The sequence below is a fragment of the Chlamydomonas reinhardtii genome, chromosome 7, assembly GCF_000002595.2.
Source record: "Chlamydomonas reinhardtii strain CC-503 cw92 mt+ chromosome 7, whole genome shotgun sequence".
Lineage (NCBI taxonomy): Eukaryota > Viridiplantae > Chlorophyta > Chlorophyceae > Chlamydomonadales > Chlamydomonadaceae > Chlamydomonas > Chlamydomonas reinhardtii.
Window position 1 is genome coordinate 946605 of NC_057010.1, and position 22178 is coordinate 968782.

Consider the following 22178-nt stretch of genomic DNA (forward strand, 5'->3'; position numbering starts at 1 on the left):
GTATGAATGCGGCATTACTGCCTATTCCATGCAGATGACACGCGAAGTGCGGGTCCCGCGTGCCAGCCTGCCAGGGAGCGCGGGATCGTGTTCCGTGGCGAGATGGGGTTCTTGCCAAAATCTGTTGCAATTTGCCAGCTCTGTGGAAATTGTTTCATAGTGTAGTTTCGACATAACTGGCATCCCGCCTTCGCCTGCCTGGCTTCGGAATCGTTCACTTACAACTCAGAGGTCACGCTTATCGACGGTCTCATGCTGGTGCATATACATTAATAGTATCGTATCGGGGCGGGGAGGGGAAGGGCGAACCTCGCCAGTTGACATCGACATCTGGCGCGGACTCCAACGCGGTTTTCAACAGTGTCTTGTGCGGCGATACATACATACCCTTATAACAAGCCAATATGTCGGTCGTGGCTGCGCACAGAAGCAGCCTGGCGGTGCAACGTGCCCAGCCCGGTGCTGCACCCGCCGGCCCCACCCTGTCCGACCTTGTCCGTGTCCTGGACGTGGACACCCTCGCGGCCATGTTCAACGGCCTCACGTTCAAGGAACTCGGACAAATTCGCCTGGCCTGCAGGGCGCTGCGGGAGGCCTGCGCCAGCTTCGTTCGGCGCTTTGACGTACGCGTGAATCACCGGACCGCCCAGAACTGGCGGCCAGGGCAGCGCTCGCCGCTGTCGCTGTTCCCCTGGTGCTCGGAGCTAAAGCTCAGCATCAGCGTTGAAAAGCCCGACCCATATCGCGATTGGCAGGCCGCAAACAGCGATGACGACGACGACGAGCAGATGTTTCGTTATCCGGCCGATAGTAACTACAGCCACCATCACCTGGCGAGGCTGGCGCTAGCCGGCGTGAGGGCGGAGGCGCTCGCCCGCATCCGGAAGCTCACCGTCTTCAACTTCTCCATGACGTATGGAAATATGGGATTTGACCTGGCGGGCGTGTTGTGCGCGCTCGCGCCGCAGCTGCCGGCTCTGGAGGTCTTGGGAGTGTCCTACGCGTGGCAGCTCGCGGGAATGAAGGCGGCTGACCGCGCGCGCCCCACCATGATTTACCAAGCTCTAGCGCAGCACTGCCCCCGGCTGCGCGAGCTGCGGCTGCCGGCGGCGCCCGGCATGCTCCACGGCGTGGACGCGCTGGCGGCGTGCGGCGGGCTGACGGCGTTCGAGTCTTGGGAAAGTGCGCGGGGCCACGACGGCGCAATCATCCTGGGCGCGGCGGAGGTGGAGGCCTTATCGCAGCTGACCCAGCTGCGCACCCTGAAGCTGCGCTGCCACGACCGCAGTGCCGGCGGCGCCCACCTGGTCGCGTTGCTGGGCGCCCGCCGCTGGCCGCAGCTGCAGGAGCTGAAGCTGGCGGCTTCGGTGCGGGTCACAGCCGCCGCCGGCGCCGCCGCCGCCCACCGGCGCCTACAGATGCCGCAAATAGAACTGACACTGCAGCCAGGTTCCGGGCGTGACATCCAGGAGCTCTGGCTGCAGCCCTGCTGCACGGGCGAGTGCGGCCCGCTGGCGTTTGAGGCGGCTGCTAGGGTCCTGATGGCGGCGGTGGACCTGGCGCCGCCGGACGCCCCACGCAGCCGCATCCACAGCCTGCGGGTGGCTGGACTCCCGGTGACCAAGCACTCCTGCTCGGAGGCGGACGCCGTCAAGTGCCTGGAGCCGGCGGGGCACCTCGCGAGGCTGGCGGCGCGGTGCGGCCAGGTGCACGTCGAGCACCTAGACGCAAAGCGCGCCGTCAGCGTGTCGGCGCTGTGCGCTGTGTTGGGCGTGCTGGGCATGCCAGCATTACTGAAGCTGCAGCACGGCTTCTGGGTGGTCCGCCCCAGCCCGGCGCCGTCGGAGCCGCCGCCGCCGCTGCTGCCGCCGCGGCCGCGGGCCGGCGATGAGCAGCTGCCGTCGCCGCTGCGGCTGGAGTCGGCCACGCCGGAGGCTGTGCTGCGGGAGGCAGTGGAGCGGCTGTGGCTGATGGGGGTGGCGACGGTCGAGGCAGCGACAGCAGGAGCGGCGGAGGCAGGGCCGGCGGGCTTAGGGGCGGGACCTTCAGAGCCTGGGGCAAGGGTGGAGGCGGCGCCGGCCATTTCTGCGGCGGCGCCGGCGGACCACGACCCAGCTGCTGCCTCTGCTGCTGCCGACGGCGCTGCAGCTGCCGCCGCCGGTGACGCTGTCGCTGACGTCGACCCTGGGGTGGCGGCGGCCTTTGACCGCACGGTGGTCCTTCTGCGAGGCGTGACGCCGCCGCCGCCCAAGGTGCCACGGGTCAACAGATGGCATCACGTGGACCCGGCGCCAGTGGCCGCGTGGCTGGATGGGCTGGTCGGCGGCGGCCCCGCTGCGGCAGCTGTCGCCGCGGCGCCTGCGGGCGCGGGCGCGGGGGCCGGGGCCGAGGCGGGGGCGGGGGCAGCGGGGGTGGCCGAAGCGGGAGCGGCCGCGACAGCGGTGGCAGCAGGCGCGGCGGCGGCCGGCGAAGGAGCAGCGGCGGCCGGCGCGAGTCGCTTCCTGGATCAGTCGAGGGACTACAAGAGCATGCCGTGCGCGGGTGCAGTGATGGTGCAGTGTGAAACACGCGAAGCGGCGGCAGCGCTGGTTGCGGCAGTGGCTGCGGCTGCCGCTGTCGCGGGCTCGGGCGGCAGCGCGGGCCGCACGGCGGAGGCGGCGCTCCTGCCGCACGGCGTGACTGAGCACGTCGCTGGCCCGCGCGCTGATGAGTGCGTGGCCGTCATGGACTGGGCGGTGATGCGGGTGAGTGTGTGTGCGTGTGTGTTAAAGAGCACAAGGAGAACGTTGCGCAAAGACAGTGTATGCGATGCAGCAAAGCGACGGTTTACGGATGTTACCTGAAGTTACCTCGCATACCTGCTGCGGTGAGCCGCCGGCCTTACCAACCGGAAATCGCGCAACCCCCGCTGCTCTAACCTCGAGGGGGGATTAGTGTCCACACGCTCTCAAGGGTGCAAACCCATGCATGTGCTCACGGTACCGTGAGGCCCAGGCACTCCTACGATTCCTAGCTCCGCGTCGCTACTCCTGGCCGCTAAGTCCAAGCTCCCGCCCAATCCTCGATGAAATTCTCACATACGAGCGAATAAGAAAACAACAGAGCACAGGGCGGCAGCGTGCGTGCGTGTGTGTGTGTGTCTGTGTGTGTGCGTGTGTGTGTGTGTGTGTGTGTGTGAGCATTTGTGTGTGTGTTGCGCAGTGCAAACGGAACGTATCTTCGCGACATGATGCATCTCGATGTGATGCACCTCGGGACGGGGCGCAAGGGCCGTTGCGGGCCATGCTGCTGCCGACTGCTGCCTGTGCAATAGCGCACATCGCCACATCCTGTCCGCCTCACACAGCGACGCCGCGAAGCCACTGCCACGAGTGCGCTGCACTGAGGGCTGGAGAGATGCTGCCCGTTGTCTCTCTCAGCAGCCCCGAGGCTGACATGCGTTGCGTCTGCTCACGTGTTGTTGCGCCGCTGCATCATCTCACACACACACAGGTGCTGCAGGAGCTGTGGGCCGGGCGGGCACAGGGCGAGCTGGCAGACGACCAGCCGGCCGCACCCAGCGGCCACCCGGGGCCCCTGAGCGGTGCGGACCTGCGCCTGCTGCAGCGGCTGTTGGACCTGGATGCGGGGGTGTGTAAGCTGCATCAGGGCGACAGCGCCTGAGGCTGCAGGCGACGCGGCGCGCGGATGTGTACTTGTGTGCCATTTAACCGTGAATGGCAGAGATGCAAGACGGGCGCCACTTGCGTGACACGAGGGTTAAGTATCGGCCGTATCCCAGTGTTGGTCTTGACAAAGGCTGTGGAGAATGAGCACATTACAGTGTGAGGGAGAGCGGAGTCAAGCTGGTGTGCGCAACTCGATTGTCAGGCTAGCGGCAACGTCTGCACTAGTGCAATTGTGTCGCCAGCACGAACGCCACCGTGCAGTACTGTACACTGTTGCAGGCTTAGTAAGGCCTGTGTGCCGTCTAATTGGCGCTGGGACGCTGGTGCATTACGTTTGAGAAGCTACAAGAGGGGGACAACCCTGAACGTGCAGTACGCAATAACGGTGCAGTAGGTCCCAGGGCACGGTCCCAGGGGAACCCCTCGGTGCCATGGAGGGATGTCAATGTTCCCATTACAGCACCTTGTATTGCCCCAATGGATACATCAAGAGAGGCCCAAATGTCGTCCGTATTGGAGACAACCGTGTAGCCCAGCGTCCTCCGCAGTCAGGTTGGACCTGCGGTTGCAGTTGGACGCAGACCGGGCACCGATGGGGCACGCTTGGGCTCGCGATTGGGCCGTTGGGGCCTTCATACAAAATTGATCAGGAGTTAGTGTTCCCCTGCATAATAGTGCGATCATGCACCGCCTTATTATAATAAGGCCTTGTATTGTCACCCCTCGCAAAACCTCACCTGAACACTCTCCCCGAGTCTGCACGTCGCGCTAGTGCATGCCGCCCTTTCATCGTCACCGCAGATATCATATGAAAATAGAACAGTAACCAGCTCAGTGGAACGAGCACAATCGGGTCCATTTGCGCGCCCACAACTCCACATCCACACCGCTGCTCAGTTTTGCCTGATGCATTTTATAAGAAAGTGCTGAAGTGCTCAATATCTCCACACCCTGCCAGCCATCATGGTGGCAAACAGCAGCAGCTTGGACCTGCAGCGGCGTGCCCAGGGAGTCGGGCCCCAAGGCCCCGATGCCCCCGCAGCCCCAGCCCCAGCCCCAGCTCTTCCCGACGTGCTGTGCGTTCTCGACATGTGCGCGCTTGTCGCGCTGTGCCAGAGCCTCTCTGAACGCGATCTCGCGAATGCACGCCTGGCTTGTCGGGCGTTGCGCAACGCTGTCAGACAGGGTGTCCGGCAGCTCACCGTGTCGGTCTCGCAGTCACTGGCGCAGAACTGGCGGCCGGGGCAGCGCTCGCCGCTGTCGCTGTTTCCCTGGTGCGAGGACGTCAGCATCAGTGTGGACACCAACATTTGGGACACAAGTCGCTCAAGCGACGGTGAAAGCAGCGATGACGACGAGGGGGAAGCGGGTGAGGGCTACGGCGACAGCGGCTACGGCCACCACCACACCGCCCGCCTGGCCCTAGCCGGTGTCAGCGCGCAGGCGCTCGGCCGCATCAGGCGCCTCACTATCGTAAATGATTACGATTCAAGACGTGGTTTTGATCTGGAGGCCGTGGTTTGCACGTTCGTACCGCAGCTGCCGGGGCTTGAAGTCCTGGACGCGAACGATGTGCGGCAACTGGAGGGCATGGAAGCAGCCGACCGCGCGCGCCCCACCATGATTTACCAAGCTCTGGCGCAGCACTGCCCCCGGCTGCGCTAGCTGCGGCTGCCGGCGGTTCCCGGCATGCTGCACGGCGTGGGCGCGCTGGCGGCCTGTGCCGGCCTGGCGGAGCTGTATTGCGCCGAGTCCTTCGCGGGGTGGGACGGTCCTGCGGTGCTGGGCGCGGCGGAGTTGGAGGGCCTGTCGCAGCTGACCCAGCTGCGCACCCTGAAGCTGCGCTGCCACGACCGCAGCGCCGGCGGCGCCCACCTGGCCGCGTTGCTGGAGGCTCGCCGCTGGCCGCAGCTGGTGTGCTTGGAGCTGGCGGCTTCGGTGCGGGTCATGGTCGCTGCTGCCGCCACCGAAGGCGGCCCACGCCACAGCCAGCTGCACCTACCGTTCCTGCGCCTTGCATACCCGCCGACGCCTGGGCACATGCAGGTGATGTAGCCGGACGTGGCTTGCAGTCTGACGACGAACAGGAGCATGCCGTCGCTTGACAGGGTGGCCCAGGTCCTCAACATGGCCGCAGACCAGCCGGCGACAGCTGCTGGCATCAGCAGCAGCAGCAGTAGCAGCGGCAGCAGCATCAGTAGTAGCGGCAGTGGCAGCAGCCATTTCAGCTGCCTGCACCTCACAGAGGTCAATGTCAGCCAGGACGCTGCGGGCTCGGAGGCGGAGGTCCTCCACTACCTGAGGCCGCGCGGGCCCCTGGCGCGGCTGGCGGCGCGGTGCCAGCGGGTAAAGCTCGCGTACCTGGACGCATCAAAGGAAGTCAGCACCCGGGCCGTCTGCGCTGTGGTGCAGCTGCTTGGGCTGCCAGAGGTACTTGTCCTGCGGCATGGCAGGTTCCGTCTTCGCCCTGCGCCGCTGACGTCGAGCCTGCATGAGGCCAGATGCCACGACAGCACTGAGGCAGCAATGCGGGCGCTGCTGCCGCCGCTAGCAGCGCCGCTGCGGCTCGAGGCTGCCACCCCAGAGGCCGTGTTGCGGGATGTGGTGGAGCGGCTATGGCTGGCGAGGGTGGCCCCAGGGGCGGAAGCCGACATTGTCGCAAGTGGGGCCACAAACATGGAAGCCATCTTGAAGATGTTTCACATCACCGAAACCATTGTCATGCTCCGTGGCGTGGCGCCGCCGCCGGGCGGGCTTCACCCTGGACGCAAGGCCATGGCGGCTTGGCTGGACGAGCTGTGCGGCGTGCCTGCACCAGCAGCCGCTGCTGCCGGCAGGGCGGCGGACGCAGGGCCGTCCGCTGCAGCTGCAGATTTGGACTGCGAGTTGGGCGATGGGACCTCCACGGGCCTGCTTCGCCATCTTGCATTCTGCACCCCCGGCGCCATCGTGCCCTGCGCAAGTGCGGCGCTGGTGCCGTGCTGCTCGACCGCGGACGCAGCAGCGCTGGTAGCCGCGGTCATGGCCGCGCCGGGTGCTGCCGGCCTTGCAACGGCAGAGGGCGCCGGTGGCAGCTGCGTGCTCGAGGCAGCCGCCCTCCCGCCCGACCGGACGGAGGCCATGACGACCGGACTCTTCAGCTGCGCTGAAGAGATCTTGCAGCTATCCGTGCTGCAGGTGCGTGTGTGGAAGTAAAGGGTTTCCTGACTTGCCTCATTGGTTGTAGGCATACCGGTAACGTAGTAGGACAGGGAGCAACAGACATGCGTACTGGGAGGGTGCTGGGTGCATGAAACGCTCTGCGTCTTTCCCTTTTCAACATTATGAGATCCAGGCCTGACCCGTCTATACTCTCCCTAGCGGGCGACTCCTCTACTTACCCCTACGCATTTCCTCCCAACGCCAACACGCCACGCAGGTGCTCATGGACTTGTGGAACGGCTGGCAGGACGCCGCTGCGGGCGGTAGCACAGACGGCGGCCAGGCTGACGGCTTGCCTGGAGTTGACGGCAGCGGCCCCGGCATGCACCACGGCTTAAATGCTGCTGGATTGAGTATGCTGCAGCGTCTGTTGGACCTGGATGTTGCGGTGGATAAGATGCTCCGGGTAGCACCCCAGTAGCAGGAGGTTGTCCAACGCAGGGGTTCAACACGTTGCATTGCTGCACGGTGCATGCGGATTGAAGGTGGAGGAGCTAGGTGTGGTGTGGGGGCGTGGAGGAGTAATGCCGTAACGCATACCCATGTTAGTATGTTTGTCCTTGGCAGCCGTTAAGCATGTCAGATTGCAGGGTGTCACGCAGGTTTGGAGTGCGGATGTGATTTACGGTACCGAAGCATGGGGAGCACGTGAGTGGACCATGCCTTTTAGTTCTATGACTTCTAGTCCTAACTAGTGCTTGATCTCTGGGTACATGCACTGGGGGAAACTCGGGCGTTGGAAACCCTAGAATAGCCAATGCGTGTGTGCGCAGTGCGTAGGTGTAGGGGCTGCTGATGCATGTGTAAGCGAAGGCAGGAAGTGCAAGGAAGAGCTAAAGGGGGCTTGTACAATGTCCCGCCTCTTAACTTACGCTTAACTTGCTGAGCTTGGGCGAGCAGGCTGGGAAGGTGCAAGTGACTGGATGGGAAGGCGCCGAGCGACTGCAAGGCGTGCTGATGACATCATTGAATTGCATGGGACACGTTGGACTAATAGGAGTTGCTCCTCAAGTTCAAGCGCAACGTTACGCTATTCACAACAACTTACTCTACCACATCTGCAGCTTTCAATCCTTTCTAGGAGACGGTCATTAGCACAACAACCTTTCTGCACATGCTTCTGTCCCGGGAAGCCGGGCTGGCGCCCGCTGTGGGTGGTCGGCTTGTACCATGTGCACCAAGGTAATTATTGGGCACTGTGGGCTAGTTGGAGATCGTCGGCGAAAGGGTCTCACGCAAGATGGCTTTTTGCAGGCCGTTCCGGAGGCAGCGAATTCCGCTGCCGGGCGTCTCTTCAGCGTGCAGTTCTGGACGTTTTGTCAGCGGCGCCCGCCTCAACGGTGAGGCAACGGTTTCACGCACGCGGCGGCTGCATCTTGACTCTGTATGGGCCCAACTTGCAGGGTGCTCTTCCGCTCGGCCGCAGCGCGACGGGATTATGGCATCAGCGGTGGCAGCTGCACCCGTCTTCGCAGTGCAGAAGGACCTCGCCCTGCGTAACGGGGCTCGAGTTCAGGTATGCGACCCCGGAACCGGAACGCCCCCCGCGAGCCTCTGAATTGGACAATCTGGACTATTCTGCAGGTCACTGTGGAGCAGACCGACTCGAATGATCAGATTATCAGTATCGAGAGCGACGTGCAGGCGGGGCGCCTGCTGTTGCATTGGGGCGTCGAGGGAGGAAAGGACTACAAGGGGGGCTGGCGCCTGCCGGGAGCTGGAGCTCGCCCTGAGGGCACGGTGCAGTATAAGGATCGCGCGCTGCAGACCCCTTTCAGGCAAGCGTGCGTGTCTTCCATGTCAACCCTAGAATGGACCCGCTGTGTTCCGGGCCGTGCGTGTGTCACAAATAGATGCAATATGGTGTATCAAGCATAATTGGTCGGCCTTCGTGGTCTCGGCGGCACCTCTGGCGGATCAATTGGTGGGCCGCTGACGACCGTGTGTTGCTGAGGGCTCGCGGAAGAGGAAATGTGAAACCCGAACAGGCCAGGGAGGGAGGGGACATGGGGATAGACGCTGCCGGGTCGGCGTTCGAGCTCGAGGAGTGCCGGGGACCTGACTGTATCCTTCGCCGGCTGCCTTTCTCCCCTGCTGCCTGCAGGCTGGACACCAACGGCCGCGCGCGCGTGGTGCTTCACTTGGACGGCGAGGAGGCGTCGGACTTCCTGAACTTCGTGCTGAAGGTAAGCTGCTGGGTCGGGTGTGGCGGCGCCCACCACATGGTTTTGCGCCCCTCTGCTAAGCCAGCAGTCGGCGCACGCCACGGACGCAGCCACCCCCGCAGCCACAGCCCCCGACCAGCCACCCCGCCCGCCTCAACCCCTGCCGGCCTGCACGCCACCAAGCCACGCTGCCACTGCGGCCAAACACTACCGCACCCGCATTGAACCACAACACCACAGGACGACGCCACCAACACCTGGTACGACAACAACGGCACCAACTTCAAGGTGGAGCTGCGCGCCGACGCCTCGCCCAGCGCGCCCAAGCTGGACCAGCTGCCAAAGGACCTGTGCGACAAGTGGGCCTGGGTGCGCTGGGACTTTGTGGGCCGGCCGCAGCGCTCCGCCGAGGCGGCCGCCTCCGAGTACGACCGCGGCGTCAGCGAGATGAAGGAGCTGCTGGCGCGCGGGCGGGTGCTGGACGAGCTGTGGCGCGTGGCGGAGTGAGTGCGGGCGGCGCGGGGGTGCAGCGGAGGGGTGGGGTCGCGGTGGTGGTGGTGGTGGTGGTGGTGGTGGTGGTTGCAAGGGTCGTGGTGGTGTGGAAAAAGGGGGGGCGCGGCAACTCAGTGCGGCAGTCGAGGGAGAGGAAGAGAGAAAGAGATCACGATGGCGGCTGTACAATGGATGGGGAGGGGAATATGGACAGGGCTCTCAGCACATGTCTTTTTATCCCCCCTCTCTCCCCTCCAGGGGCAAGTGGAAGTATTCGGACTACCGCAAGAAGGTGGTGACGCCCACCATTGGCGACGGCACCGCGCCGCTGTCCGCCCAGCCGCAGGCGCAGCAGCCCGCGGGCGCCCCGGCGGCGGCGGCGCTGCCGGCCATTCCCGAGGACCTGCTGGGCGTGCAGGCCTACATCCTGTGGGAAAAGGCGGGCAAGCCGGACGGGGCGGACTTCAGCCTGGACGCGCGCAGGCAGGTGGCGCACGCGCTTGGGGAGGGGAGGGAGGGGTAACTCTGAACCAATCCCGTAAGGAAACAGAAGCGCTGCAAGGGGGGAGGTAGCTGATTGCAAATTCAACCAACCCAGATCCCAGAACCAGGGGGGTAGCCGTCCATGAAAGCCGGAGGGCCGGGTGGGCGGCGGGAGTGTTGGTGCGGGGAGGGGCCTGGCGGAGGTTGCGGGGGTGGCGATGTGGGGCAGGGAGGTTGGGTTTGGGTGTGGTGGGCATGGCGGGGCGGCGGCTGTACAGGCGGCATGAGGTGGGTGTGGTGGGGGCGTGGGGGGTTGGGCCGACGTATGCGGCTGGGCTTGCCTGGCTGCAGCTGCAAACCTGTGGGCTCTATCGGAGTGCACGGTGGAAACCTGCCGGGGAGGTGGGCTGCGGCGTACCGAGGGCTCGACCACCACTGCCGCTTCACCCGGACACACATGCGCTCACCCTCACGCCGCAGAGTCATCAACGACCAGCTGGCGGCGGGCTCCAGCCTGGAGGAGGTGGCGGGCCGCCTCAACTACACGCTGAAGCAGCCCACGCCGCCGGCCTCCACGCGCGGCACGCCCGCCGGCAGCCGCGCCGGCAGCGCCACCTCGTCGCTGGACGGCGGCGCGGCGGCGGCGCCCGCGCGGCCCTCAGGCCCGCCGCCGCAGGTGGGGGCGCCGCTGGGCACGCCCAAGCGCAACCCGCTGGACATGATCAAGGTGAGGGCGGGGGCTACATTCATGATTATTTGAGATGTGAAGGCGTAGCCAGGGGTGGGGCTGGTAGATACCAGCCCAAACTAAACCGAACCCAATGGAAAGAGCGAGGAGGAGAGCGTGGCCAACGCTTTGGCAACGGAGTGGCACTCGACGGGGGAAGGAAGGGGAGATGTGCGGGTCGGGACCGAGGTAGGGTAGAGTGGGGCAGGCAGGATGAGGAGGGGAAGGTACCGTCGTGTCAGTGCATCTGGAGAGGCGGGAAGGCGCAGGTGCGGTGGCCGCTGGCAGGCAAAGATGTAACCGGGGAAGGCCGGGGCAGCCCGTACCACTGGCGACACGCACCCGCTTCACGCGTGGCACCGCTTCATATTTTACTCCCGTAGCGTACCGCGCCCAACCTGTCTGCCGAGCGCTCGGTGGTGGAGCGGCCGCTGGACTTCCTGGTGCAGCGCTTTGCGGTGGACCCCGCCACCAAGTGGCGCCGCACATTCCCGCTGGGCGGCAAGGCGGAGATGCTGGTGGTGGTGCGCCAGGTGTGAGGGGGTGCAAGAGCCGGGGGAAGGAGTGGGGAGGGGCTTTGCAGATACCAGCCCAAACGGAACTGAACCCCAATGCAAAAGAGCGAGGGGGGAAAAGTGATGGACGGAGGGTGGAGGAAACGAGGACCGGCGGGGTAAAGGGGGCCATATGGGCTGCGTGAGGCAAGTGGGCCCCAGCAGCAAAAGTGGATTCAGGGCACGAGCGGGATTGGGTTGTTAAGTACGCGTTGAAGGGCTTTCGCCCAGGCAGGGTGCTGAAGGAGAGACGGAGGCGGCGGCATGTAACCATGCGCGTTTGCAGCTCGTGACCGTTTCCGCACGCCTGCGCTTCCCGCTTACTGATGCCGCCGCTGCTGCTGCGCAGGAGGCTGAGAACAAGCCCATTCGTGTGGACCTGGTGACGGACACGGCCTCGGACGTGGTGCTGCACTGGGGCGTCAGCCCCATTGGTGAGGCGGCGTGTGTGTGTGAAGGGAGATGGGCGTGGGGGGAGCGGAGCGGAAGACGCCAGGGGGAGGCGCAGGAGGGCAAGCGAAGGGGCGTGGGAACAGACAAAGCTCCGGGCGGATGCTGCGGCCGGCACGGGGTGGGCCACGTGGGCGTCATCCACAGTGTCTACGCAGTGAAAGGGGTCATTTGGAAGGCTCAAGGGGACGGCAGACGTGTGCGGCCAGCAGCGAGCTCAGTCCACGGCATGCCTGGGGCTCTAGCCGGCGGCTACCCTAAGCTGCTGCGGGCCAAAACCGGGCTCGCGGCTCTGAATTCAACGACCCTGAACCCAACACGTGCTGCGCCTTACGCCCTTAGCCTTACGCCGCCCACCGCAGGCTCCCGCGAGTGGGTGATGCCGGACGACGGCGTGCTGCCCGAGGGCAGCATGGTGATGCACAAGGCGGTGGAGACGCCCTTCCTCAACTGCGACGACGACGAGTGCGACGTGGAGATCAGCGGCGCCAAGGTGCCGCTGCAGCGCATCACCATCAACCTGCCGGCGGGTGGGTGGCGGCGTGCAGGCTGGCGGCTGGGGACGCGCCGTGGGCGGAGGGTTGGAGCGCAGCAATGGCTGCCAGTGACCGTGACACGTGGCAGTGGAGGGGTCATGGGGCGGTCGCACGTGCATGTATGGGCTGGTGATTGTGTGCAGAAGCAAATGCAGCGCGGGGGGCGACGTGTCACGGGCGGGGTGATGCTGCCGGCAAGCGGTGATGACGGGGCTTCATTATTATCTGCTGCACATCCTGGCTGCTGCTGCTGAAACGCGCCCTGTTGACTGATGCACACGTCGCTCCCCTTCCCTAACTCGTCATGAATGTAACGCCCCCCGGCACGCAGACCACCACCTGGGTGCGCTGCTGTTCGTGCTGCGCTCCAGCGACAACACCATGTGGTACAAGGACGCGGGCGGCAACTTCACGGTGCCGCTGCCCTCCAAGTGAGCGGGCGGGAGGGTGGCAGACAGGGGCAGGGGCGCTCGCCTGCTTGTACTGGGGCGCGTCGGTGTCGTAGGGCCATGGCATAGTAAGCACACGGTACGCATGGTCTACCTTCTAGACTCGTCGGCACCTTGGCCGCACATGAATGAGCGCACTGTGTTGACGTCGGCTGTCGCGACCTCCGCTGCCGCCAGGGACAAGCCTGTTGAGGACACTCGCTCCATGGACGTCATCAAGGACGAGCTCAGCCGCACCATCATCGAGGCGGAGGTCAACAGCAGCATGTGGACACTCATGCACAGGTGTGGGGGGAGCAGGCCGCATCGCGGGCGAGGGCTCCAGTGCGTGTCCCCGGCATCACGGCATGCATGGATGGGACATGTCCCCGGCATGCATAGGCGGGGATTGAACACCGAAATGGGCACCATTCTGCCCTAACCCCCCGCGCTGGCCTCGCCTCAACCGCACATCCACATCAACAACTACTTTCAAGCACACCAACATCACCACTCTCTTCCCTCCGTTCACTCAATGCCTTAAACCCACCGCCTCAAAAACCCCTCCGCCTCAAAAACCCACCGCCTCACAAACCCCGCCGCCTCAAAAACCCACCAGGTTCAACAAGGCCGCGGACCTGGTCAGCGAGGTGCTCAACGGCTACTACGACCAGCTGGACGTGGCCGACGCCATGAGCCGCATCTACGTCTGGCTGCGCTACAGCGCCACCCGCCACCTCACCTGGCAGCGCAACTACAACACGCAGCCGCGCATCCTGTCAGCAGCGCAGGAGCGCCTCACCAACACCATCGCCAACGCGCACGGCCGCACCACGGGTGGATGCGCCGGGAGCGGGGCGGGCGTCGGGAGAGGGGGCTGTATCTCACCAAGTAGCCAGGGAGACAAGTAGGGGGGAGGGCCTTGGGTAGGCGATGGCAGGATGTGGATAGGTAAGCGGTGCAAAGGCAAGCCACCCCGACCTCATCCGTTCAAACATCAAGCCACAGGCCAAGGGAGTGTGGAAAACCGGTCGCGTCACCTGATTCGGACACCGGTCGGTCTACTCGACTCCACTCAACTCAGGGGCTTTCACACACCTCGCTAACGCGGCTGCTGTCGTTCTACTGCGCCCTACAAACCGCAGGAGAGGCGCAGGAGTGGGTGCGCATGATGCTCACAACGGTGGGCCGCGGCGGCGACGGCCAGAAGATCCGCGACGAGATCCTGCACATCATGCACCGCAACCACATCCCCGAGCGCAAGGGGCTGTGGATGGAGGAGTGGCACCAGAAGCTGCACAACAACACCACGCCCGACGACGTGCCCATCTGTGAGGCCTACCTGGCCTTCCTGGAGGGCAACGGCAACATCGGCGCCTACTGGCGTGTGCTGTCGGACGCAGGTGCGGGGGAGCCGGAGGGGTTCTGAACAGGGGGTGGGGGTGCGCGCGCGTCGTGCGGCACCTGGCGTGTGTGCATGCCACGCATGAGCTCCGAAGCTGTAGCAGCACATGGGCATTGTCCCACTGCCACGTGGAGCCCGTGACCGGGCCCTGCTGCTCCGCACCCCACGTTGAACGCGCCTGCAACCCCCACACACGCGCCCGGCACCCCGCGCAGGCATCACGCGGCAGCGGCTGGAGGGCTTTGACCGCGCCATCACGCTGGAGCCCGAGTACTACCCGGAGAAGCGCGACGCGCTCATCCGCGACTTCCGCAACTACCTGGGCATCCTCAAGGCCGTGCACAGCGGCGCCGACCTGTCCGCCAGCGCCAGCGCCGCCGGCAACAGGTGCGGCGGGGTGGGAAGGCCGGGGTGGGACGGGCGGTGCGACTGGACAGGTCGTGCGCGCTGGGCAAACGCTTTGTCGGTTCTGACTCTTCATGCCCTTTTGCATTGCCGCCAAGGCCAACAACACGGCGCCGAGCCACCCATCGCGCGCCCCCGCCTGACACGTACCGTACTCAGCCTCACGTTTGCTCGCTGCCACCCGCTGCCACACACACACGACCAGGATCCCCGGCTCCTGCCGCGGCTACCTGGGCTACGTGCTGAGCCACGTGGGCGACAGCCAGATCCTGCCGCTGCTGGAGGCGTGCGTGGAGGCGCGCACCGAGCTGGCGCTGAGCGGCACGCTGCCCGGCAGCCGCGAGCTGCTGTACCTGGACCTGGCGCTGGAGGACCAGGCGCGCCAGGCGGCGGAGCGGGGCGTGGGCGCGGCGGGTGAGAGCGCAGGCGGGAGGGCGGGGGCGGTTGTAAATACCAGCCCAAACTAAATCAGGACCAAGCCAAAGCAGCGGAGCGCAGGAGTGGGTTCCGCAGTCGTTGCAGGGAGAGAGGAGGAGTAGGGAGAGCTGGGGAATGGAAGGAAGGGATGGGGTGGGATAGAGCCCTCATGAGGTGTTTTGCTGAGCACTCATGTGCTGCCGCTTGTGTGCAGGCTTCGGCGCCGCCGCCTTCATGCGGCCGCTGCTGCAGAACCTGTGCCTCAGCCTGGGCAACAACGAGGAGCTGTGCTACTGCCTCAAGGTGCGGCGGGTGTCAGTCAAATAGTAATGCTGACAATATACGTAGGTGCAGCGGGCAAGGGAAGGCTTGCTAGTATGTCAGCCGCTGCAGGTGGCTCTGCGCAAATCTGTGGCCAATGCCTGTGCTGCGGCTCTTTCGCATGTCGTCACACACTTTTGTTGCTGTTCCTGTTGCGGCGCCCCGTCAGGCCTGGAACGAGCTGCCCCAGTCGGTGCGCACGGGCGGGCGGCCCAACAAGGAGGAGGCGCTGCTGGCGGTGGCGGTGGTCAACCGCGTGCGGAGAGCGCTCGCGGACGTGAGTGCCGGGGAAGAGCGCACGGGTATGGCCGAGCGGGCTGGGAGCAGCAACTATGCACAGTCCTGACTGGTCGGCCCTCCAGCCGCTAGTTCCTGCTCACGCATGTATGCGTGCCTGCCCTGCCTGCCTACCTGCCTGCGTGCTTGACACCGCGCCCCCACGCGCCCCGCAGATCTCTGACCGCACCGTGAACCGCATCGGCGACGTGTCGTCCGCCTACGGCCGCGCGTTCGGCGTGGAGCACTGGGCCTACGAGCTGTTTGCGGAGGAGGTCATCCGCGGCGGGCCGGCCTTCGCGGTGTCGCTGGTCATCACCGCCATTGAGCCCATGCTGCGCAACGCCGCGGCGCTGGGTGCGTGGCAGGTGCGGCGCGGCGGCGGGCTTGGCTCGGCTGGGCTTAGGTGGAGAGGATTGGCGCAGGGGCCGCGGGGGGCGGTGCGGACAGGGGCCGGGCGGGAGTGTTGTTGCGGCATGCGGGTGCTGACACCTCGTTGCTGCTGTGTCCGTACGCAGGTGATCAGCCCCATTGCGGCCACGGGCCGCGTGGAGGTGGTGGCGGGACTGCACGAGGTGCAGGACAAGACCTACGACACGCCCACCGTGCTCATCGCGGAGCAGGTGCGGGCGCGCAGCGGTGCCTGTCCCGCGCAACACGAGTAGTACTCATGCACCCGCGCTGACACGACACAAACACACCGTCACTGCCGCCGCTTTTGCCTCATACCGGTTCTCCCCTTCCCCTGTGTTTGTGTGTGTGTAGGTGACTGGCGAGGAGGAGATCCCGGAGGGCTGCGTGGCCGTCATCACGCCCGACGCGCCCGACGTGCTGTCGCACGTGTCGGTGCGCGCGCGCAACATGCGTGTGCTGTTCGCCACCTGCCACGACGACGGGCCGCTCAAGCAGCTGCGCGAGGTGTGTGCGTGTGCGCCGGTTCACTCTGAACCAATCCCGCAAGGAAACAGTCGTGCGTGTGCGGCGGGGGATGAGGAAGCGGCGGAGCGGCTGGAGGGTTCAGCGCGGGGGACGAGGAGCGCGGAACGGGGTGAGCAAACGTAGCGAGGGTGGGCATGCGGAACCTCGTTGGAATCGGGTTTGCACAGTCCTATACATGTGACCGTATTTCACTCTGCCGCGTTGCATTCTGTGCATGTCCCCGCAGGCCAAGGGCAAGTGGCTGCACTTCACGCCCTCTGCCAGCGGCGCCGTGTCCTGGAATGAGACCACTGCGGAGGCGGCGGGCGCAGCGGACGACAGCTCGCACTCCACAGTGTCCAAGCCCACGAAGGGTGAGAGCAGGGCTGCTTTGCCGCACACCGCATTCGTGTGATCGCGCTAATCAAGCATTTACGGTGGGCACTTCAGTAACGTGTGTAGCTGGTGGTACTGGAGTAACTGGACTCAATTGTATTATGGCGGACCATCCTGCGTACGCCCGCTCGCCGCGCTGCTTGCGTATAACCAACATGCTGTGGGTGCCACGATATTCACACAGGCCTGAAGATTGAGGTGCCCAACTGGTGCGGGCGCTGGGTGGTGGGCATGGACGAGTACAAGGACGGCGTGGTGGGCGCCAAGTCCAAGAACCTGGCGGGCCTGCGCGGCCGCCTGCCCGACAACATCAACCTGCCCGCCTCCGTCACGCTGCCCTTCGGCTGCTTCGAGCAGGTGCGTGCAGGGTCAGGGCCAGGGCGATGCAGGGTTCCTAGGGTACCTAGCTGCTTGCCCACCATGCCCATCCGTTGGAGATTTCCTTGTTACTCATCCTTTCCCCCGCACGCGTTTGCCCTCCCCCCCCAGGCGCTGGAGCTGAAGGAGAACCAGGACATCAAGACCAAGCTGAAGAAGCACGTGGACGAGGTGCACAAGCACTCCAAGCACCACGCCGACCACACCACCTCCAACGGGACGGGGCCGTCGCCGGCGGCGCTGCTGGCCGAGTGCCGCAAGCTGGCCATGCAGGTGGTGGTGCCCAAGCAGATCCGCGACGACCTGGCGCAAGCCATGAAGGGCGCAGGTGCGCGGCGGCCGGGCTTTTGATGGAACACGTACACTACGTGATGAGCTGACGGGGCTGTACTAGCGCGAGCGGCGCTGCGCTCCCAATGCTAGTCACGTGTGTGCAGCTCCGTTTTCTGGGGTTCTCGTTTTTGGGGATTTCATGCCGCGCTGCTGTTATCCCCGCCTCACAGGCATCCCGCCGCCCGAGACCGAGGAGCGCTGGGCGCTGGCGCTGGAGGCCCTGCGCGGCGTGTGGGCGTCCAAGTACAACGACCGCGCCTACTACTCGCTGCGCAAGGCCGGGCTGGACTTTGACAGCGTGCGCATGGCGGTGCTGGTGCAGCGCGTGGTGCCGGCGCAGTACGCGTTCGTGATCCACACGCGCAACCCCTCCAACAACGACGAGCGCGAGGTGTTCTGCGAGCTGGTCAAGGGCCTGGGTGAGTCGCCGGGCTGTCGAGGCATGCTATGTTGTGAACCTCGTCGGATGTTAGGCTGTTTGCAAAGCTACTTGTCAGCTCGACGTCGACCTCGTCCCCCCTCGCCCTGACCCGCTGGTCCTCTCCCGGCCCTCCCGCCCCCCCCCTCTCCCCCACGTCTACTATACTACTGTACCTGGCTACGCCTTCACTTCTTATATAATCATGAATGTAATCCCCACTCTGCCCCTGTCCTCAGGCGAGTCGCTGGTGAGCGGCATGGTGCCCGGCAGCGCGGTGGCGTTCAAGGCCGCCAAGGACGAGGCGGGGCTGGGGTCGCCCGAGGTGCTGTGCTACGCCAGCAAGAGCGAGGCCATGTACGTGCGCGACAGCCTCATCTTCAGGTCCGACTCAAACGGCGAGGACCTGGAGGGATACGCAGGTGCGTGCGTGGGCGGGTGGGTGGGTGCGGCGGGGGTTGTAAATGCCAGCCCAAACGGCGGGAGCAAGGAGTTAAGAACAATGGATGGACTAGGGATTTTGGATGTTGCACAATGGCAGGGAGAACGGGCACGGGCGTGTGCGGAGGATGAGCTTATACACTCACAGGCACGCACAGGCGGGCACGTGGCGCCAGGCCTCTCGTGACGACGGTAAACCGGGGGATCTTTAGCCAAGGCTACAGGCCTGCCACTGTTGTTTGTCAACCTCTGCACCCGTGCGAACTCCGCTTCCTGCCCGTCACCTCCTCCTCCACCTCCACCTCTGCCTCCTCCCGGCTCACCAACAGGCGCCGGCCTGTACGAGTCCATCACCATGGACCCCAGCCTGCTCAAGAAGGTGGACTACATGGAGGACCGGCTGGTGCAGGACCCCGCGTACAGGTGCGAGGGAGCTAGCCCGGCAGGGCCAGGTCGGGCAGCAGCGTTACAGCAGACACGTTTGCGCCGCTCCTCGTGCTAGAATAAGTTGTAGCAACCTTTAAGTAGGCACCATGCATTGTTAGTGCCGTAGCGGCCCCTGGTGACTCCCTGGTACAGAGTTGCTGAACTGCTGTCCCATCATTCCCCGCGCCTGCTCCCTGTGACCTGGCCCGCCGCCCCCCTTGAATGTAACCCCCCCCCCTTGCCTGCCTCCCTTTTCCCTCCTTCCTCGAAGGCGCGACCTGCTGTCGCGCATCTGCCGCCTGGGCGCCTCCATTGAGGGCGCGCTGGGCACGGCGCAGGACATTGAGGGCGTGGTGGCGCCCGACGGAGCCATCACCGTTGTGCAGACGCGCCCGCAGGTGTAGACGTGAAAGGCTGCATGGCGGGTGCCCAGGGGGTGCGGGGGCCGGGAGCTGGAGCAGCACTGCGTGGGCGTGGACGTGTGTTGTGAGGGCCAACGGCTTTGGCCGTGTTGCCGCCGTGTGGCGGGCCAGGCGTGCGTCTGGTGTTCGTGATGACGGGTGTGCAGAGAGCTGGCGGCGGGGGGCCTTGGTGCTCATACAGATGTGTGTGGACTTTGACGCCATCCTAGAGGAGCACGTGGGTGGGAGGCACACCTATTTTATTGCGCCCGTTATATGTGTTTCCGCTCTGATGTATGGGTGTGTGATACGTTTGTGGTCCAGCCCAGCGGGCGTGCTCATCGCTGCCCGGAGTTTTACGCCCGGAGTGGGACCTTGGCAAGAAGATTACCGTAATAAGAGTAACTTCGTCTGGCGAGGGCCAAAGCATTGACATCACAGAGCCCGTAACAATTACGAGTTGCACCTGTGTGACAGAGATTTGTTCGCCGCCTTACAGCGTGATGGCCCTAGGAGCGCCGACGGAATGGCTGTTTGCCGGGGTTGCTTGCATGGCGAGGCGCTGGCGTGGCCTCATCAATACGCAAGTGTCGTCGTGGTGCAGTCAGGTACCGCGTTGTGCAGTGTCGCTCGAAGGTGGTGGAGACGTGCGGTGGGGTGTACAGTGCAGCCGCCCTCGCAGCTCTATCTGCATGCGGTGTGGGCGGCTGACGGGACGTTTGGCAGACTCGTTGGGTGCGTCAGTGTGGCGGTCAGTTGGAGGTGTGTGTTAATACTTAGTAGGGGAGCTTCCATGCGCATAGCGGTGCACTGGAAGCGGTCACAGGGGTACGACAACAGTGAGTTAGAGCGGAGGGCGTGTGAGCGTGCAGGGTGGTGTGTTGGTATGGGACAATTCTAGCGTGAGGGCGCGTTGTGTGTGTGTGTGTGTGAACTCTGGGGACGTGGGCACAGCATATGACTTTGACGACTGTGCAGATGCAGAACGGACACGCAAACAGTGGCAGTGGCAAGGCGGCATGAAGGACGCACATACAGCAGTTCATGCTCCCATGTAAATACCTGAAGATCGAAGTTTTCATGTCACCTTGGGTGTGGTTTACCGTGGCACCTGCGCTGCGCCAGCACCTCCGGGGCTGCACAGGCACCTCGACCTCCGCAAGCGCTGGGGCAGCATGGGGGCGGAGCCAGTACTCGGGGTTGAGAAGGGGAGGGATCTTACGAATCTCTCGCGGGGACACCCGGAGTTCCTGAATCCAGTCGTACACCGAGGAGAGCCGTCTCACACTGTCTCACCGTCTGGCACCGGGGCCTAGGTTTCGTGGCGTGTGCTTCGGCCATGCGTGTCTGTCGAGCGTTAGCACTGTAAGCACTCATAGCACGGTTCCAGCCCTCGTTGCGCTGGATGCAGAGCCAACACTGGGAGCAGGCGCATCCTGGCAGCTTGGCTCCGGCTTCTACTGCTACTGCGGTACTGCCCTCGACGAGTCAACGTCCATCAATCCCTACTGCCGTTACCCATGAAGTCTCAATGCCCCTGCTCCTGGTCGCAGGTCGCCGCACAGCTCAAGGCACCCCGTTACCGGTGCTGTTGCTGATATTGATGCTGAAGCCCCGGCCCTTGTAGCACCGGTGCGTAATGCTACACGATCTGACACACTCGAGGTGCACTTTACATCGCAGGCATTCAGTGTACCATTTGCATTTCGTAATTCGTTTATTGCCATGTCCTTGCCATCAAGCATGCGAGCGCGACGCGTTGCGCGGGCTTGCACCCGTTTCCACATGCCCCGGCTCCCTGAACCTCCTATATCACATGCACCAGGCACGCCAAACTACATCCATTTGAACAGTCACGACACCTGGTCTCATGATGGCACCTTGCATGGGTTCCTGGAAACGGTCCTGGAGCAGATGCGGCCTCAAAACCTGAGAAAAGACAAAGCAACGGCAAGACTCCCGCGCCGGCGCTGCTGCTTACTTATGATGCGTATCGCTCAGCCCTTGCTGGTTTTCCCCTCAATTCTCAGTCATCGTTCCACCGCTTGTATCCGTACAGCACATCGCAAGGACAACTAATTGCTCGGCCGCCTGTGAGACTTGCGACTGAACAGGTCAGCAATTCCACTGCCGCCTCGAGCCTCAGACGTGAGGTGCAGTTGCATCGTGACGCGTCACACAACCGTGTCGCAACAAGGGTCAGTATGCGCGTCACTCCGCAACCAGAAGGCAATACACTACGACCCTTGTTGATAAACCGCTCCACCTATGCACTCGGAAGAAACGCCAGCCTCCCAGCACCGTCACGCCTGCTTCGCTTGGCGCGACTCATACAGATGTTCTTGCTGCGCGCCCCCACTTGCCCCGGCTGCGTTCCGCCCATACGAAATGGCATCGCAGGACGCAAGCACGTCCATCATCCAGGATGGAACACTGTTATAGTCACCTCGGTCACCTAAATTACCGGTAGCATGGCGTTGATATCTTAACGGCAATATCGGCCTGTCACCAGCATTACGACCCCCGCTCTTAAAAAACCGTCAACGTGTTAGATCACCAGTACCAGACGCATTTCCAATGCCTACTCGGATCACGGCGCAGCCCGGGCATCCAATTGCGGCTGCTGTTGCACAGCAGGCACGTGCACTGCATGTTGAACTATTCGTGCCCTAGAGGATAACATACAAACGTCGCGCGCCAAACTGCAAAGCACCAGTCCTCCTTTCATACGCTCCCAAATCGCGCTTCGCCCGCCCTCCGCAACTGAATCCCGTGCACGCCGAGACAAGCTCCCCCGTGCTCCTAATCAGCGGCCCTGACGTTGGGACCATGCAGCTACCCTGTCTCACCATGCTTCGCGACGATTCGCCCATGCCAAGCTGATTGCTGCACACGCCGAACGCTAATCCCAACTATCCCGGCCCCACGCAACGTATGCT

The 22178-nt window shown here is 64.2% G+C and overlaps 5 protein-coding genes across 5 annotated transcripts; 4 read left to right on the forward strand and 1 right to left on the reverse strand.

Annotated features, from left to right (window-relative positions):
• Positions 1-153: 153 nt before the first annotated feature.
• CHLRE_07g319200v5 (uncharacterized protein) lies at positions 154-4195 on the forward strand. The gene is made up of 2 exons (XM_043063942.1): positions 154-2744; positions 3493-4195. The coding sequence occupies exons 1-2, from the start codon at positions 405-407 to the stop codon at positions 3661-3663; spliced, it is 2511 nt and encodes an 836-aa protein (XP_042922510.1). The 5' UTR covers positions 154-404; the 3' UTR covers positions 3664-4195.
• Positions 4196-4352: 157 nt separating this feature from the next.
• CHLRE_07g319226v5 (uncharacterized protein) lies at positions 4353-5525 on the forward strand. The gene has a single exon (XM_043063943.1). It carries the CDS (start codon positions 4632-4634, stop codon positions 5331-5333), a length of 702 nt encoding a protein of 233 aa, XP_042922511.1. The 5' UTR covers positions 4353-4631; the 3' UTR covers positions 5334-5525.
• Positions 5526-5723: 198 nt separating this feature from the next.
• CHLRE_07g319250v5 (uncharacterized protein) lies at positions 5724-7845 on the forward strand. The gene is made up of 2 exons (XM_001700780.2): positions 5724-6845; positions 7087-7845. The coding sequence occupies exons 1-2, from the start codon at positions 5760-5762 to the stop codon at positions 7288-7290; spliced, it is 1290 nt and encodes a 429-aa protein (XP_001700832.2). The 5' UTR covers positions 5724-5759; the 3' UTR covers positions 7291-7845.
• A 48-nt stretch (positions 7846-7893) lies between these two features.
• On the forward strand, positions 7894-20309 carry CHLRE_07g319300v5 (uncharacterized protein). The gene is made up of 29 exons (XM_043063944.1): positions 7894-8051; positions 8124-8209; positions 8273-8385; positions 8454-8647; positions 8974-9055; positions 9275-9537; positions 9785-10009; positions 10490-10736; positions 11120-11269; positions 11640-11724; positions 12103-12270; positions 12608-12707; positions 12903-13010; positions 13324-13541; positions 13850-14107; positions 14325-14496; positions 14720-14928; positions 15146-15234; positions 15422-15529; positions 15705-15896; positions 16047-16151; positions 16294-16446; positions 16694-16820; positions 17027-17199; positions 17332-17548; positions 17724-17972; positions 18211-18393; positions 18742-18835; positions 19110-20309. Exons 1-29 carry the CDS (start codon positions 7984-7986, stop codon positions 19240-19242), a joined length of 4569 nt encoding a protein of 1522 aa, XP_042922512.1. The 5' UTR covers positions 7894-7983; the 3' UTR covers positions 19243-20309.
• Positions 20310-20899: 590 nt separating this feature from the next.
• On the reverse strand, positions 20900-22173 carry CHLRE_07g319310v5 (uncharacterized protein). The gene has a single exon (XM_043063945.1). The coding sequence runs from the start codon at positions 22089-22091 to the stop codon at positions 21909-21911; it is 183 nt and encodes a 60-aa protein (XP_042922513.1). The 5' UTR covers positions 22092-22173; the 3' UTR covers positions 20900-21908.
• Positions 22174-22178: the final 5 nt, after the last annotated feature.

Excerpts from the sequence above, each read along its gene's own strand:
- CHLRE_07g319200v5 (XM_043063942.1), top strand. The coding sequence starts at position 405 with ATGTCGGTCGTGGCTGCGCACAGAAGCAGCCTGGCGGTGCAACGTGCC. Across the intron at positions 2,745-3,492 it reads TGGACTGGGCGGTGATGCGG|GTGCTGCAGGAGCTGTGGGC; the intron begins GTGAGTGTGTGT and ends ACACACACACAG.
- CHLRE_07g319226v5 (XM_043063943.1), top strand. The coding sequence starts at position 4,632 with ATGGTGGCAAACAGCAGCAGCTTGGACCTGCAGCGGCGTGCCCAGGGA.
- CHLRE_07g319250v5 (XM_001700780.2), top strand. The coding sequence starts at position 5,760 with ATGCCGTCGCTTGACAGGGTGGCCCAGGTCCTCAACATGGCCGCAGAC. Across the intron at positions 6,846-7,086 it reads TGCAGCTATCCGTGCTGCAG|GTGCTCATGGACTTGTGGAA; the intron begins GTGCGTGTGTGG and ends CACGCCACGCAG.
- CHLRE_07g319300v5 (XM_043063944.1), top strand. The coding sequence starts at position 7,984 with ATGCTTCTGTCCCGGGAAGCCGGGCTGGCGCCCGCTGTGGGTGGTCGG. Across the intron at positions 12,708-12,902 it reads ACGGTGCCGCTGCCCTCCAA|GGACAAGCCTGTTGAGGACA; the intron begins GTGAGCGGGCGG and ends CGCTGCCGCCAG. Across the intron at positions 14,929-15,145 it reads GCGGGGCGTGGGCGCGGCGG|GCTTCGGCGCCGCCGCCTTC; the intron begins GTGAGAGCGCAG and ends GCTTGTGTGCAG.
- CHLRE_07g319310v5 (XM_043063945.1), bottom strand. The coding sequence starts at position 22,091 with ATGGTGAGACAGGGTAGCTGCATGGTCCCAACGTCAGGGCCGCTGATT.